Source organism: Anarhichas minor, unplaced genomic scaffold (assembly GCF_050575085.1).
Source record: "Anarhichas minor isolate MPS153535 unplaced genomic scaffold, ASM5057508v1 ptg000010l, whole genome shotgun sequence".
NCBI classification, from domain to species: Eukaryota; Metazoa; Chordata; class Actinopteri; order Perciformes; family Anarhichadidae; genus Anarhichas; species Anarhichas minor.
Genome location: NW_027466456.1, coordinates 8,950,122 through 8,966,028, shown reverse-complemented (window position 1 = coordinate 8,966,028; position 15,907 = coordinate 8,950,122). Strand labels below are relative to the sequence as shown.

Here is a 15,907-nt window from a genome sequence, read left to right as displayed (position 1 = left end):
TGTAATCCAATTTCCTTTGTGTATTATTGTTATTATTGGTAGATATCAAAATGCTTCGCAAACCTATTATAAATCATCACACTATTTCATACTTAAGAATAGCTCAATTTCCATATGAACTCGGAAGCGAGGCTGCATCCAGAGGGCTGAGTGAAATGCATGTTTTGAAATTGAGATATTTCAGCCACAGCATTAGCAGAGGAAATAATTTACACTTGGGTTTTTTTTTTTTCGCAGTTCAACACCTTATTTCAATTAACCTGCGCTCCGTGCTGAATGACATGAAAGCTGATGGGTTATTCATTTATTTTCCATCTACTAGATTCTCTTGGTTCCCTGAGCGTGCCCCCCCCCCCCCCCCCCCCTTCTGATGGCAGAAACAGACTTTTGAATTGTTTGAGTTCCAACTGACTTGTTAACTTTCCCGATTCCTCTTCCATTCGGAGGTGATTGCCACCCAGGAGCAGCATTTCACAGTGTACAAAAGACAGGATTTTAATTTTTTTTACCATAGGAAGGAGTAAGTCTCCTACAAAATGGGAACAAAGACGTAAATCCCCCTAAGCAGCCTCGCTTCACATCATTATGAGATTATTCCATGACAGAGCAGGGGACAAGTGAGATCTAATAATTATTTTAACTTTTTGCGTGGCAAATTAGCTGAAACAAATGCTAGATGTGTGTTCCCGTACCCTTTCTTCCCCTCCCTCGCAAGATAAACAGCACCTGGTAATGTGTATGAAACATTACCCTGATGAACATCCATGCGGCGCCTACTGAAAGTGAAGTCGTTAAGCATAATATAAAAGACACACACGCCGTCGGTTTTCATTTGTCACCCCGGCATGACTGCGGAGTCCTGGAAAAGTCTCATCTGGGCTCCGTGTGTGTGTGAGCGTGGGTGTTCCTGAGTGCTTACAGTATGTGTATGCATATGCTCTGACAACACTCGGCAAGCCGTGCTCCTCTCGCCTTTTCCTCCCCTGGATTCCTGTCTCATTGTCTGTCGTCAATCCCAGACCTATAACCCCAGCGGTAATAACAGAACCGCTGAGATACATTCAAGTGTGGGCGTCGAATCTCACAAAGAGGTTATGAATAAGTCTGTCCCGACTATTGGCGGTGCTTTGGAGAATATCACTCTATGCGTTCACACTCTGTGACAGCTAATTGAAGGTCCCCCCCCTTGGGCTGAGTGCAGCAGAGACATAATAATCAAGGATCCTGTCCTGGTTTTTGCTATATAGCCCAAACATGGGAATTTGCTTCTTTTGTCGTTGTCAAAGGAATATTGCACGGGGAAGGCATTCAGTGGGAGGAGGCATGTGTTGCCACAGTGGAAAACAGAAATATTTGGTCCATGATATGAATCACAAAAGGTATGGGGGAAAAAGGCTGCTGCAGCACTACCAACAGATCAATACCCATCCCTCACAGTGGCTGCTGATAAACTTATCCACTTAGACATCTCTGTGAAGAAGTGACTGCCTGAGAGGAGTGTCCCTTTTTTAATACCTTTGGGTTAATTCCTCCCAGCTCTCATTGGATCAAATTAAACCAAGCTATGGCATAAAGGTAATAAGATTATTGTGTCGCTGGCAGGATTACGGGCTGACACGCTACGTAAACAGGAGCAGCAGTGGTCAGAGAGGCTGCATTGTTTATGCACGAATATCCCTGGGAAGTATAGCCTACATTCACATTAGCCTCTTTTTCACACAGCAAAGAGGATTAGTTTGCGTCATAGACATGGAATAAAACTCCCGACAGGATTATTTGAGCTCTTTTACTTATGTCCTTTTCATAATAGTTCTTGATAATGAAGCTCTTTAACGTATAGCTTTATTCTATGACGGTGCTCACCGAGAAAAAAAGCATTTGTAGCAATGCCAACACAGCTTTTCTGTCCCGCGCAGCACAGACATTGGCTCAGCAAATCCAACCCCCAACCCCACACCACTTTCCCAAAACCAAACCCTTCCAGTTTGCTACGGGGCAATCCCTCTCCAATGGAAGGCTTTAGGAGAGCCAGACGCATTAGTTCTAGCCTCGTATTAACAAACATTAATCATCCCCGCTGATAGCAGGTAGCGAAGAAATAAATAAAAACTTCAGAGAGGTTTAATTGTACATGTTGTAACTAGAGCACGGGGCTCAACATCCCAGCGAGCCATGACGAGCAGCCCTCTTGAATGAGGGGTGTAGACAAGATACAGTTGTTAGATGACATGCTAAAGGAATGCGCTTGGATTACAGCAGATGCCGCTTTGATTTATCGTCTGGAGTTGCGAGCCTTTTACCTTAAATCATGCTGTCGAGCAGCGATTCATTTTCATTTTATTTCTGTCGTCATTCTAAACTCCCCATTCACAGAGACTAGGATCGTACCTTATCGTCTTTCATACTTTGGAAAAGGGAAACCAATAAAGGGCCCCACAGTTTGTTGGGAATCTTCTGGAAGTTTGCCAAGCAACCCAGACCCAGATGTTTAAAAGGAATGATATAGTTATTCACACAATATGTCAACACATTCATTTTCTTTGGACCGAGCTTCAACATTAAATGCTAGCGTATGCTTCACCGGACATTTGCAAAAGCTTTTTATTTATTTTTTTCGTGACTATTTCTTCCACCTCTGAGTCTTCTCAGTGAGTCATGAAAAAAAATAAGGGGTATAGCAATAAAACGGTATTGGTGCAGAATAGAGACAGGCATTTCTCCCAGCCAGCTAAATGCTAGTGCTGAAAGGACACTAAGCACAGGTTGTCTCTCAACCGCTGTGACAGGCCGTGCAGCCGAGGATTTCACTGTGTTGAGTAAAAGGATAAAGGTAGGGGAGGAGGGACGAGAGCAGAGGAGGCTGAGGTGAAGCCAGTCAACTGTGTACACCTTCATGTCACCGGTGTGTGTGTGTGTGTGTGTGTGTTTTGTGCATGTTTGTGGTTTGTGTTGTGTGTGTGTGTGTGTGTGTGTGTGTGTGTGGAGTTCTAAAGCCCCCAACAGGAGGGAGCACAGAGTCATCTCCTCTGGTCAATACAGCCTAATTCGCCACAGGTAGCAGCCAGCCTCAAAGGTGATTTCCCTCCAGCTGAACTGTGCTGAAGCCTCTCATCCACACCGTGGGGCCTGTGGTGATAGTAGTGGTGGTGTGTGTGTGTGTGTGTGTGTGCTATCAGCAAGACCCATTATCCAATGGAGGCAATAGATATGGAGGTGTTGCTGCCTGGGGTCTAGCTGCCTTTCCCCCAATCCACTGGAAGACAGAAACTGTCTCCAGCTCAGACCCATTGTTCGTGAATCTTCCTGTCGTCGTCTTCTATGTGCGCCTCCATCATCTCTCCTTCCTTCTCCATTTCCCCTGCCCTGCCCCTGACTCCCTGCTCTCTTTCGCTCTCTTTCGCTCTCTTTCGCTCTGTCTCTCCAATGTCGGTTGTTCTGCTGAGGACGACTGTGCTCGGCTCAAGCAGTGTAACTGCACCTCTTCACATTCTCTGCATGCTCTACAGGCAGCCTAATGGAGGAAATCAAAGAACTCAAATGCGATTATAGTCAGTGTGCACGTTGCATTCCAATCGGAGCTCTTTCGAGTGATATAGCTCATCCTTTTGAATTCAACCAACAGAGGGGGGGGGGGTCATCTTTTGTTAGTTTTCACTTGTAGATGTGGAGCAGATTTATATCAAATAGTTTAGTGTTTATGAACATTTCATCTATGACACTCTCTCGTGTTCAACTTTTATGAAATGTAATTGCAGTGTAGCCCACACTTCTCTGGCGTATCACATGAAAAATGTCTTCATAGTTTTTCCTTAGTGGCTCATGTTAAATATATAGAGTGCACTATTTCCTCCTTCCCAGGACTGAAACATATTGTTTTTGCCCGAGGCATTGCATGAGTTACTGCACACCTGCTTTATCAGAGTATGAGTTGTAGCAAGAAAAGAACTGTAAAATGAATGTTCAGGCACCGTGGCTACATATACAGGTTCTGTGTTCGTGAGATTTAATCAGCCATGCCGCAAAATCTCCCATGCAAGAATGATTGCCAGGCAGGAGGATGTTACTGTAATTATTGCATTGTTCATTGCCGACTGAGTGCCTTGGATAAGCCATAGTCAACGGGAACGTAAATACGCTTGTTGCACAGAGCACTTAGCAGCAATTGACACAACAGGATCCTTGGACTTATAAGCATGACATTGTTGAGGAAAAGAAAATATATGAATGTTAGTTACAGGGGACACCGTTAAGGTTTAGTGGCACATGAGGGCATCTGCCCACTAGAAGGCCAAGGTTTGAATACCTGTCAAAGCAGCATACTTCATACAGTCCACATAATGCACCCCAGGGTTGTCACACTAATTAGCTGACCTCACACAGCAACCGCAGGTCAAACTGCATCATGTTTTCATAACGCAGTCCCAGAGAGAATCCAATTCCATAAATCATGGAGCCGATAATGTTCTCCTCACTTGACTCCACAAAATGTGATGGCTCTGTACCCTCTGTCTCTTCACAGCTCCACCACTCTCAGAAGTCACCACGTCCCCTCAGCCTCAGAAAACTACAACCACCACCACAACAACCACAGCGCACTGGGGTGTGGCCAACACTACCACCACAACAGGGCTCAAGGAGGGCAGCAGGGGAGCAGCCAGGCCGCCTCCTGTGATTCCACAGACTACTTCCCCTCCGCCCCTCGAGTCCTTCCCTTTACCCGAGCGCTTCTGCGAGGCCACCGAGAAACGAGACATAATGTGGCCTCAGACCCAGAGGGGCATGCTCGTGGAGCGACCTTGCCCCAAGGGAACACGAGGTAAACAGGGCTCCCTCTTACCGCCGGGCCGTGTGCTTTCTGCTTTCAATATGACCTGAGGCGTCCCAAGAGAGCATCCCATGTTAGAGTTTGTGAGATGTTGTCTGATAATCTTGCATACAACCTTTTTATCTATAAAGAGCATCAGCTGGCGTAGGTGTTCAGGGAATCAGTGTTTATAATGGTATTAGGTTTTAGCTGTGCCATTCCAGGTCGACAACATGATTTAGCAATCTGTAACTGTAACTGTAATCTGTAGCTCAGCTGCTTCTCCTGCAGCTCGCGTGGAGACGAGCATCCCTCATTTGATTGTGTGTGAAATCGTGTTAGCGCTCCGAGTTCATCAGGCACAGGGATGATTAGGAACGGGGAAAGAGTTGCTGCCACTTTGTTGCTGTTGAAAAAATATTCAGAAACAATATTGATGACTTAACATGTTTGGAGTTTACTGTATCCAACAATTTCTATTTAATTTGTCCTTTGATAGCATCCAGACAGTATTACCAGATTAGCACAGTGAGAAAGACAAAATATCCTTCAGGGCGGATATTTCTGTGTGCACACAAACAAGCCAACATTCTCTGGCTTCATTTTCTAATTTGATTTGACTTGATTAAAGTGGACTATTCTGTTCTTGTTTTCATCTGTCAGGCACGGCCTCTTATTCGTGTGTCCTTTCCACTGGGGCCTGGCACCCGAAGGGCCCTGATCTCAGCAACTGTACCTCCCACTGGGTCAACCAAGTAGCACAAAAGGTCTGTATGCGCTCTGCGGAAGTGGAATGTGTTTCTTAAAAAAAAAAACAGAGGGAGATGCACAAAATAATATGAATACATCCTTGTTACAGAGATGGCTGCTAAAGCTCAGTGAGATGAGCTTGAAAGCTGCATTTATCAGCTATAACAGAGGTCCGGAAATGAGATCTTTGTTATGTGTGTTTTCAGAAAACAACTCAAAATGTGAAGAATGTGTTCAAATTGCAGATGCATCAGTCAACATAATGGCAAAATGATGTCAGACAAATGAGCAGAAATGAAGCACTTACACACATGCATAAATGTGTATTAGCAAGCAGCTCTTTGTGCACCTGTTTTTTTTTTTACTTGAAACAGGGCTCTACGGAAACCCTCCAAGTCTGTCTCCTAGCATGCTTGTGAACGTTTTTTTCCCTCTCTGCCCCCCGCCCCCCCGCAGATCCGCAGCGGTGAAAATGCAGCTAACTTGGCCAACGAGTTAGCCAAGCACACCAAAGGCCCCATCTTTGCCGGGGACGTCAGCTCCTCGGTGCGCCTGATGGAGCAGCTGGTGGACATCCTGGACGCTCAGCTGCAGGAGCTCAGACCCAGCGAGAAGGACTCTGCGGGACGGAGCTTCAACAAGGTAAAAATCCTGCAAAACATAAGACACGATATGGAACAGCAGAATGGATTACAGTGTGCCCCAAAACAATGCAGTAGTGTGAAAAGTAGTAGATATGTGTTGTCACATGTAGCCTGCCTTTCGTTCTCTTTGTGCAGGATAGCTGACAGACAAGACGAAAACAAAAATAGCAGTTATGGTATTTCAGACTGGCATGTATCAGAGATCTGTGTTAACGGCAGTGTTTGTACATTTGTAGTATTATGATGTGTCAGGAGTCTCTGGGGGGGAAATACAGCATGTCATAAAGGTGAGCTTAAGCACTTTTTACACTTGGACCTCCAGGTAAGTGGGTCAGCGGTACGTGAGATGGGGGAGTGACTGGATAAGTCATTCAGCAGTAACTTTGTATCTCGACCACTCAGTCAGGGCCTTGTTTCCACAAAGCCTTTACTCAAAGCTCATGAACGTGTGCAAATTATGTGTCTCTATTTTTTATCTGTTCTTTTTCTTTTCTAATAAAAAAAAGCTTCAAAAACGAGAAAGGACATGCAGGGCGTACATGAAGGTACAGGAGCAATGCCTCTGCCCTCTCTGCTTGCTGCCGTCCCCTCCTCCATTCCTGTGCTACTGTATATGCCCCAGTCCAAGTTCAGCAGCATGTACCCTCTGCACTGTCATGTACTCCCGCCTCCCTGTGCTTCCTGCTTTTTTTTTTTTGAGTAATTGCCTTACACACAGTCGTACACAAAGTGCTTTCTAAAGTCCGAGAGAAGTCATGTCCAATCACCGAGGTGGCTCCCTTACATGGATGTGTCTCTGTGTTCTTTCCCATCCCTCTATGCGTTGACAGCGATAGTGTATTTTGTTTTTCATTCTGTTTCTCCCTATTGTATGTTTTCTAAGTGTTTACTCAAGATTGCACGTCTGGATGCGTAACACTCAAACAAACAACCTGTTCTCACATCCCTCTCATTATTCATTTGCTGAAGGATTTTCTGCATTGTTATATTTTCCATTCAATATAAAAACCCTCCTGAATATTGCATCAAACAAGGATATGTTGTAGAAGCAGCCCCCCCCCCCCCCCCTCGCGCTTCTGGCACAACTTCAGCCTACTTCCAAGGTTCATAGAGAAGGATTTCTTCAAATCTTTTTCTCTTTTTCTTTTCAAGGACGATCACCTGGCCTTTCACTGTGAAAATTGTGGCTCTTGTTTAACGAGGACATCGGTTTTAGGTCATAGATGTCATTTGTTTCATAAATTAAAGGTGCAAATCTTTAGCTCTATCTGGGTAATAGGGCTAATAGTTAGTCAGGTCAAACCATTTCTTTCTTCCTTTCCTTGAATGCTGGTTGGGTTCATACATCAAAAGTATTTTGGTCATATATATCCCTCAACCATTAGGGGGATCAGTGTCCTCCACCTGCCATCAAAGTCACCCCCCTCGATCCAAATCTCTCCTTCGGGAGGGTGTTAAAATGGATCGAGCTAATTAGCCAGTCATCAGCCGTACGTTCATAAAAAGAATGGAGGAAAAGAGAAGATATACATGTTTGTGCTTACACCACCTCCCTAAAATCATCTCATCATCATTTGGTTTTTAATGCCACGTAGTAATGTCAAAGTAGATTTTCTTTTTGCCATCGGAAACACGGTGTTAGAGAGGTTGTGTCGATGTAAATGACAGCATTGATTTGACTAATGACAACCTGAGAGGATTTGGGACAGAGATCGTCGAGTCAGCAGTATCTGACATCTGCCATACTTGACGCAACATCACTATAGCTGCCCCCCCAACCTTTCCACCAGCCGTCGACGGCATTGATTACCAGATTAGACGCATTGATTTGATTACTTCCTGAAGAAAACTCGGCATCGTCTGGATCCCACGCCCAGTTTATCCTCTGCCTGTCCTGAGCTCTTCATGTGGCAGAAAGGCTGGAAAAATGTTTGCACAAAGGATACAATTCAATTCAACATATTTTACATATAATTGTTTTATTTTGCACACATTTCCTGATTTTTGCAGAGTGACTTAATGACTTTTTGCACACTTATATATTTGAACTTGAGGACACGTTGACTGCGGGTCAAATGTTAGCTTTGCAATTAGAGAGTTTTAATTGAGGACAGCTTTTTGCAATTTGACTTTAATCAGGCCATTTCTTAATATCCTGCTCTCGGACAGACCCGACACAGTGTCTGCCCCGATGCAGCGTCCTTGAAAAAGAAACTGAATCAATAAAATTACAATAATGATGTCTTTCTTATTCTGTAACTGTCTGTAATTAAGCTTGTCATATATATATATATATATACACAACCAAAGACTAAATGTCACTTTAGATTCTTCTTCTTCTTTTTTTTCCCATCACATTCATTTGAATTCTCACAGATGTGATGCTTCAGCACAGCCTTTCATCCATTTCAGTGTCTGCATGTCTGTGCTTATGCTTGCAAACTAATTTATTTATTTTACTCAAGTAGCTTTTGTTTTTGTTTGTTTTTGTGTATTTGTTTGTCTGCTTTGACACAGGCTATTGTGGACACGGTAGATAACCTTCTGCGTCCAGAGGCCTTGAAGTCATGGCAAGACATGAACAGCACGGAGCAAACGCACGCCGCCACCATGTTACTCGATACTCTGGAGGAAGGTGCCTTTGTCCTTGCCGACAACCTCATGGAACCGGCCATTGTCAAAGTTCCTGCCGACAATATAAGTAAGTAAACAAGAGTTCGCGGTAAGCAAATGACAAAGAGTTCTTGATTGATGCAGGCTCATTTAATTCGATTACTTTCAATTCATTGAGAGGGTAACTCCTGTGATGGGAAAACAAGGCCTCCTCATAAAAAAGGACTTTGTTTTCATAATAAGCGTTTAAACCTCGGGGGAAAAGAAAAACAACGCATATTAGGTTTAACGAGTCGCTTACTGACAAAGTGATGAATATCAGACAATTAAATAGACTGGATTCTCTGATTGCGCACGCTTAGTTTATAAATGTATGCGTCTAGACCTTGTAACTCTATACATTAATGTGAACATTAGCCTGCTGTGGAGTCACGAAAAGCACATTGTTTATCCACAGCCTCCATCTCTCATTTTCTTCTGCTTTTAGACCATATAAGGAAGGCTTCTCCGTCGTTGTTTCTTTCTCTGCAGGTCTGTTTTATTCACATTAGTAAGAGTCTCACAAGGATGAAATGATCACTTTGAGATTGACGTTTTTGTCATTGTGTAGATCCAGCGTTTGAGCCATTAACATGCCCCTTGGGTCTGTGCTAAGAGTTGTGTAGAAATATCAGGAAGAAAGCTTTCAATATTCTCCACTGTTTCGTTTGTATACCCTTGTGTCTTAGTCAAACAGTCTGTAGTGACCGATATCTAATGTTCTCGTCCTTTCACCATCAACCCATCCTCTGCCTTTTTTTTGCACCTGGCAGTCCTGGATGTGTATGTACTCAGCACCGATGGCCAGGTCCAGGATTTTAAATTTCCACAATCCAGCAAAAGCGGTGTCTCAATCCAGCTGTCTGCCAACACTGTCAAGCTCCACAGTCGGAATGGTAAGCTCTCTCAAACATACCGAAAGAAAATAAAGATAGAAACACTTGATCAAGATAGTTCTGCTTACTCTAAAAAAAAAAAAAAAAATTGAAGTGCAATATGTGTGTTTGACTTTAGCTCCTATTCTTGTTTCTGTGACAAGGTAAAGAGTCTGTATTAGTGTCGGTGCTCAACAAAGGAGTTTATCTCAAAAACTCCAAGCCGTGTGGATTTGGCTGAAAAATGAGAGGATTTTAAAAGCGTTGCGTCTTTATCTCTCACTCATCTTTCACTCATTCTTGCAGTTCCTTTGTTGAATATTTTTAATGGAATTACATTGGAATAAATTGGGAGTGTTTATATTTTTAGTCCTCTTTTTGTCACCGCAGCTTTTTTCTTCATACGTTGTCTAAATTGTTCGGGAAGCTTGATAATATTTTTTTTTCTCATCCTCCGATGGTCTTTCACTTTCGACAGGAGTCGCCAAGCTGGTCTTTGTGCTCTACAAAAATCTGGGCCAGTTCCTCAGCGCCGAAAACGCCACCATCAAGATGGCCAACGAGGCTTACGGCCGCAATGTGTCGGTGGCCGTCAACTCTGACATCATCGCTGCCTCAATCAACAAGGAGTCCAGCCGTGTATTCATCAATGACCCAGTGATTTTTACCCTGGAGCACATTGACGTGAGTCTCCCTGCTATAGAGTGAATGGAGAGGTCATATTAAAAAACACCAGGAGGGAACATCCAGAGTAGACAGAGATCTACAATTTGAATTGTAAATGTCTGGCTAGGTCAGCCGGCAGTTTATTTAAGTCATTGAACATCAAATTAAAGGAGTCTTTAGAACCTAAGTGAATTCTTAGTGAAAACTAATTCTTTAATCAACATTGGGATATAAATGATACCCATTTTCTTTTATAGTGGGGGAAATTAACTCCTAGATTACCCGTACAATCTAGGATGAAATTACTGGAGCACCAATTATCTTTCGTCTTTTAAAGTTGTCACTAGAGTTCCCAGAGGGCCGCGCGTGACTCCATTCTTTATCAGAGAAATTGTGCAATTCCAAAAGACATGCCGTCAAACAATTATGCTTCTCTTGTTATTAAGGCCTCGACTATGCTTCGGTTGAATTGGCAACCATGTGCCAAATGATATACAACATATGAATTGCTTCATAAGAGCTGTGAAGTGAAAGATCCTCATCCATATCAGTGCGGAAAAAAATACTTTGTATGAGTAGGGGGTAAATGGCCTCTGTGTTTCTACATGTACTTCAATTTCAGGCAGTCAATTATTTGGACACTTAACCATATCTCTTGTTATCTGCAGATGGAGCACTACTTCAACTCCAATTGCTCCTTCTGGAATTACTCTGAGAGGAGCATGATGGGCTACTGGTCCACCCAAGGCTGCAAACTCCTGGACTCCAATAAAACACACACCACCTGCTCCTGCAGCCATCTCACCAACTTTGCCATCCTCATGGCGCACCGTGAAGTCTCAGTATGTCACGTCCATTTTTTTATGTCCTCCAGTTTGCTTTCAAACTCACTTTTTTTCCTATTTGATAAGAACCTACAGACCTACTTTATTCAAGACCTAAGTAACGTTCCCTCGCTAAGCGGTTCCCAACACTCTCCATCTCAGATAATGACCTCAGTATAAACATGAGCTGTGAACAGTTCAGCGAATCAGTGATTTTTAAAGACCTAAAGTGGTGAAAGTAAAAAGAAGAATAAAAAAGAAGAATAAGCATAATTTTGTTTGTGGCCCCCCCCCCCCCCCCGATATATCTTTAGTCCCCTTTGGGGTTGGAACCTGTTTTGTACACTTACAGTAGGAGGCTTTTGCTCTCTTGTCGATCTCAGCTCTAGAAGATTTATATTTTCTGTTTTTCAAGCACAAATGATCATTTTAAGGTGACATTCAATGGAATACGTAAAGGAAGTTTAGTGATGCTAATTGGGTCACAAGATTTAAAACGTAAAATGTTTCACACATCCCTCACAGAGCTGAAAGAAAAACATGTTGGCGTCTTTCTTTTCCCAAACATATTTAGAAATTTGCCGTTTTATCTTTTATTTCCTCCAGGTTAACGACAGAGTGCATGAACTGCTCCTGACTGTCATCACTCGAGTCGGGATCGTGGTGTCCCTCGTCTGCCTCACCATCAGCATCTTCACCTTCTGCTTCTTCCGGGGCCTGCAGAGTGATCGCAACACCATCCACAAGAACCTGTGTATTAATCTTTTCATCGCAGAGTTAATATTCCTAATTGGTATCGATATGACGGAACCCAGGGTAAGCTGGAACGATTGCACCCTATTGATTTGAGTTTGATTCATTCTCTTCTCACTTTATCTCCTTCCCCCCCCCCAAAACAAAACAAAAGACCCTTTCAGAGTGAAATGGATGAGGCGTTAAGCATTGTTTGTTTCTAACCTTCTCTGCTTGTACCCGACATGACGTGAGCGGGACAGCACCATTAATATAGATTACTAAGGGGCCATGTCTTCCACTTGACAGCTCTTTTTTCCTCTTTCACTTAAAGCCACCGTGTCATGGCTGACCCTGCATCCATAACATTTTTATCTTTTTCTTTTCCACGTACATTTTCTCTAGAAGAACAGAAACGTTTTTCCTCCGCGCAGCTGAGCTTCATGATTAAATCTACTAACTCTACCCTTACAATACAAATGGTATTTAAATTCCTGCCGTGCTGATGGAAAGCTAAACCTGTGCATAGTCAGAGCCCATGTGGTGAATGAATATTCATTATTTTTTTTTCATCAATTTCACTGAATGGCTGAGGCAGCAGCGGTGTCTTTTCAGTGGGTTTTAATAAAAGATCGGGTATATGATATACAATTTTCAATAAAGAAAGTGCCATAGAGATTTCTCTTGTCATGTTTAAATCATTTTTGCACTACAAGTTAATCTAAAAAAATCCCCCCATTTTATAGAAACTGTTATCGTACCGTTATCGATTTTTCTTGTTTTTACTTCTAATATTTATTGTTATTTCTGCTAATTGTTCCCACTCAGATTGGATGCGCCATCATTGCGGGGATCCTCCACTTCTTCTTCCTGGCGTCCTTCTCCTGGATGTGTCTTGAGGGGGTCCAGCTGTACCTCATGCTCGTGGAGGTCTTTGAGAGCGAATACTCACGGAAAAAGTACTACTACGTGTCCGGTTACCTCTTCCCTGCCATTGTGGTCGGTGTCTCCGCAGCTATCGACTACAGGAGCTACGGGACCAAGAAAGCGTAAGTGCAGCTTTCTGAACAAATCCTTGGAAATGCAGAGCAGACACGCTGGATGCTGCACTCTGCGGGCTTACCTGCTGTGACTGTATGTGGCAGCTTTTGAAAAAAAAAATAAAGATCTCCTCATCATTTCTGCCAGGGCTTTACGTGCATCCCCGGAGCTACTGAAACATTTGAGCTCCTTTTGCCAGGGATGGGCGGCTGTTCAATTTTTTATGTCATTTGAAAGTGGCTGACAGACTCAACACTGTGGTTTCAGGGGGGGGGGGGGGGCGCAGCTACATTAATGCCTTTCTGTTTAAAGACCCTCCTGTGACCTCTTGTTTGTAAATGCTCTCTTAAAGAGAAGAGCACTGTGCCGAAAAAGCCTTTTACGTAGATTAATCTCGGCTAAGACCCAGCTATCAAGAGGGGCTACTTTGTGTCTGCCCTGTGTTTTGTACAACTGTTTTAATTGTGACAGGAGCGTTAAAGCGCTTCAAGCTAAATATTGACTCGAAATTTCACACTCAATGTCCAATGTCATCAGCCCCAGCAACCAAAAAATTAATTTCTTTCCATTAATATTTGGCCACAGGATGATGTTTTTTTTGGAGTGTACGCTGCCCCAAGTTGAAGTGTGTGCTTGTTATTTATTACAGGTGCTGGCTAAGTGTGGACAATCACTTCATATGGAGTTTTATAGGACCTGTCACCTTTATCATCATGGTAAGCCGTTTTATTTTTCTTTGAATACTGCCACTGACAGAGTGAGGAAGGGACTGGGAGCTTGAGATGAAAGAGATGCCGGAGAGCGATAAAGGAAGTGAGATGGTTGAACTGAAGGAAAAGTCAGCAGGTTTTTTGCTCCACAGTGATGACAGGTTAATTTTATGCCAAAGACAGATTTCGAGGCATCCGACAATTCTCTCTGCCTCTTACCGCCTGACAAGGATCGGGATTTGTTAGTCCACTTTAACCTCGCTTCCACACAATTCCCATGAAGTCTCACATTACAGGCATCACCTAACGGTCTTCCATTTAGACTTTTTATGATATGAAGGAACAAAAGAATATGAGAAAATGGCCTTTTGTTCCTCCTCTGCAACAGGAGTGCGCCTTGTGTGTTTTTCTGCCTACAGTAAATAGCAGGTGTCAGTGTTGGGGAGAAAAAGAAAAGCAAAGGCACATTTCTTTTTGGTCAAGGACCGTCAGGGGTGAAGGACATACCGCATATCATAATGACATATGTCCCATTGAGCCATGCAATTATTTACTGGTCATGACATTATTATCTCCCGCTCCATCAGAGAGGCTCAGAAGAATGAGACCTTAGGGAGTCTTCCCTCCCTGCGCAAAAAAAAAGAAATAGCAGGTGGTATTCCTCAGATATATCCTCTCAGCCCACCACGCCATGTATTGCTTTGTCCTCATGCACACGAAGGGAAGAGGAAGCTCTGCAAACTTGTCCTGCTGCTGTGCGGGGAGGACGGGTGGTATTTGTTCAGCACTGTGTTCATTATCCGGCATAATGGTTGGTACTGTATCTACAGATGCAGTGACCTCTGTTGAACATCAAACGGACACTGGAAATATAGCGGAGAGAGGGGGCACCCATGTCAAATTCCAGCAAGTCTCTCTGCGCACCATTGGCAGACCGCTAGCAGCTTTCAAAGCAAAGAAATAGTGCAACTCTTTGTCTGTGTTGGAACAGAATAGATGAAAAAAACGAATCTGCTCACTGCATTTCACAGTTTTGTCAAAAAGAGACATTGCCACTCCATGTAGCATTTAAAAATGGAGGAGGAAGTGCACAGAACCTGCGGAGGTCTTTGTTGGATCGGAATGTCTTTGAGTAAATGTTGAAATGGCTGTTTCTCTTTTGTTTTCATTGATTTTTTTTTTTTCTCTCTCTCTGCACCATGCGTTGAATGTGTGAGCTTATAATTGAGAGAAAGCTAACATTGTATTAAAACAAACATATCTTTCTCCCTGTCTCAGCAAATGCTCTGTCAGCCACACAGGAATATGTTTTCGTCTGCCTAAATTGGGCCCTCATTTCTTTTTCCAATCGTGTGTGTTGCTTCCATAATGATTTGAATGAAAAATGCGTCTGCAGTGGAAATGATGATCAGGATCCCCGGTGGTGATGACCGGAGAGATAGAATCATGACCCTGTGAGGAGCTAATGTATTGCAGCAGAGCTAATGTGTGACAGGAATGAGGTTTTGCAGCACTGGCCCAGGCATCGCACACTGCTCCTCTGATTCTGTGCAACAATTGACTCAAAAAGACAAAGTACTGTGGAAAGGGGCATCTCAGGGGAGCAGGCAGGAGCAAGGTTTGTCTACACCATTCGTGACCCTGGTTTCTCTACAAATTGGCTTTGTCCTTGTCAATGAGGGAGAGGGAGAGGAGGAGAAAAGGCACATGAGCAAAAGAAAAAAGAGAGAAAACAGTGCTGCTTCGGCTCATGTCTGGATCCCCACCCGCCGCCCAAGCCATGTTTGTGCCAAATAACATCGGTTTTTGACCTAGGGTGGTCATGCTTTTTTTTCTCATCCTTTTGTTTCTTCTCCCCTTTTTCTTATTTTCCCTGTTTGTTTGTTTTTTTATTTTTGCTCCTGGCTGAAACGGGCCCTGAATACTGACTGAAAACAAAAGCTGGTGGAAGGCATTTCGATTCTTGTTCTTTGGCAGAGGTTTCCCTGTCTCTGGGCACAGGGGGTATTAGCTCCATGAAAGGGGAACATGGAAGTAATGAGTGGTGGGGGGGAGCCATTAGTATGCTTGAGATGGCTTCAACACAAGGCCTCTTAGATCATGACACGTCGGGAGCAGTTCTTATCATCCGGACAGCTCCATCTGCACCTTTAATATTTTATCCCCAGCAGTTCATTTAGAGTTCAGTGTGTACACAGTCCACTTCAGT

General features: G+C 43.5%; 1 protein-coding gene across 1 annotated transcript in view; it reads left to right on the top strand.

Annotated features, from left to right (window-relative positions):
- The window catches only part of adgrl2a (adhesion G protein-coupled receptor L2a), a 92,247-nt gene that overhangs the window by 63,839 nt on the left and 12,501 nt on the right, over window positions 1–15,907 (top strand). Inside the window, exons 8-18 of the mRNA XM_076088071.1 lie at window positions 4,520–4,816; window positions 5,468–5,571; window positions 6,011–6,196; window positions 6,705–6,743; window positions 8,716–8,899; window positions 9,624–9,746; window positions 10,204–10,409; window positions 11,060–11,233; window positions 11,822–12,031; window positions 12,776–12,996; window positions 13,638–13,704. Coding sequence (XP_075944186.1) covers window positions 4,520–4,816; window positions 5,468–5,571; window positions 6,011–6,196; window positions 6,705–6,743; window positions 8,716–8,899; window positions 9,624–9,746; window positions 10,204–10,409; window positions 11,060–11,233; window positions 11,822–12,031; window positions 12,776–12,996; window positions 13,638–13,704 — 1,811 coding nt within the window. The remainder of the gene's footprint in view (window positions 1–4,519; window positions 4,817–5,467; window positions 5,572–6,010; window positions 6,197–6,704; window positions 6,744–8,715; window positions 8,900–9,623; window positions 9,747–10,203; window positions 10,410–11,059; window positions 11,234–11,821; window positions 12,032–12,775; window positions 12,997–13,637; window positions 13,705–15,907) is intronic.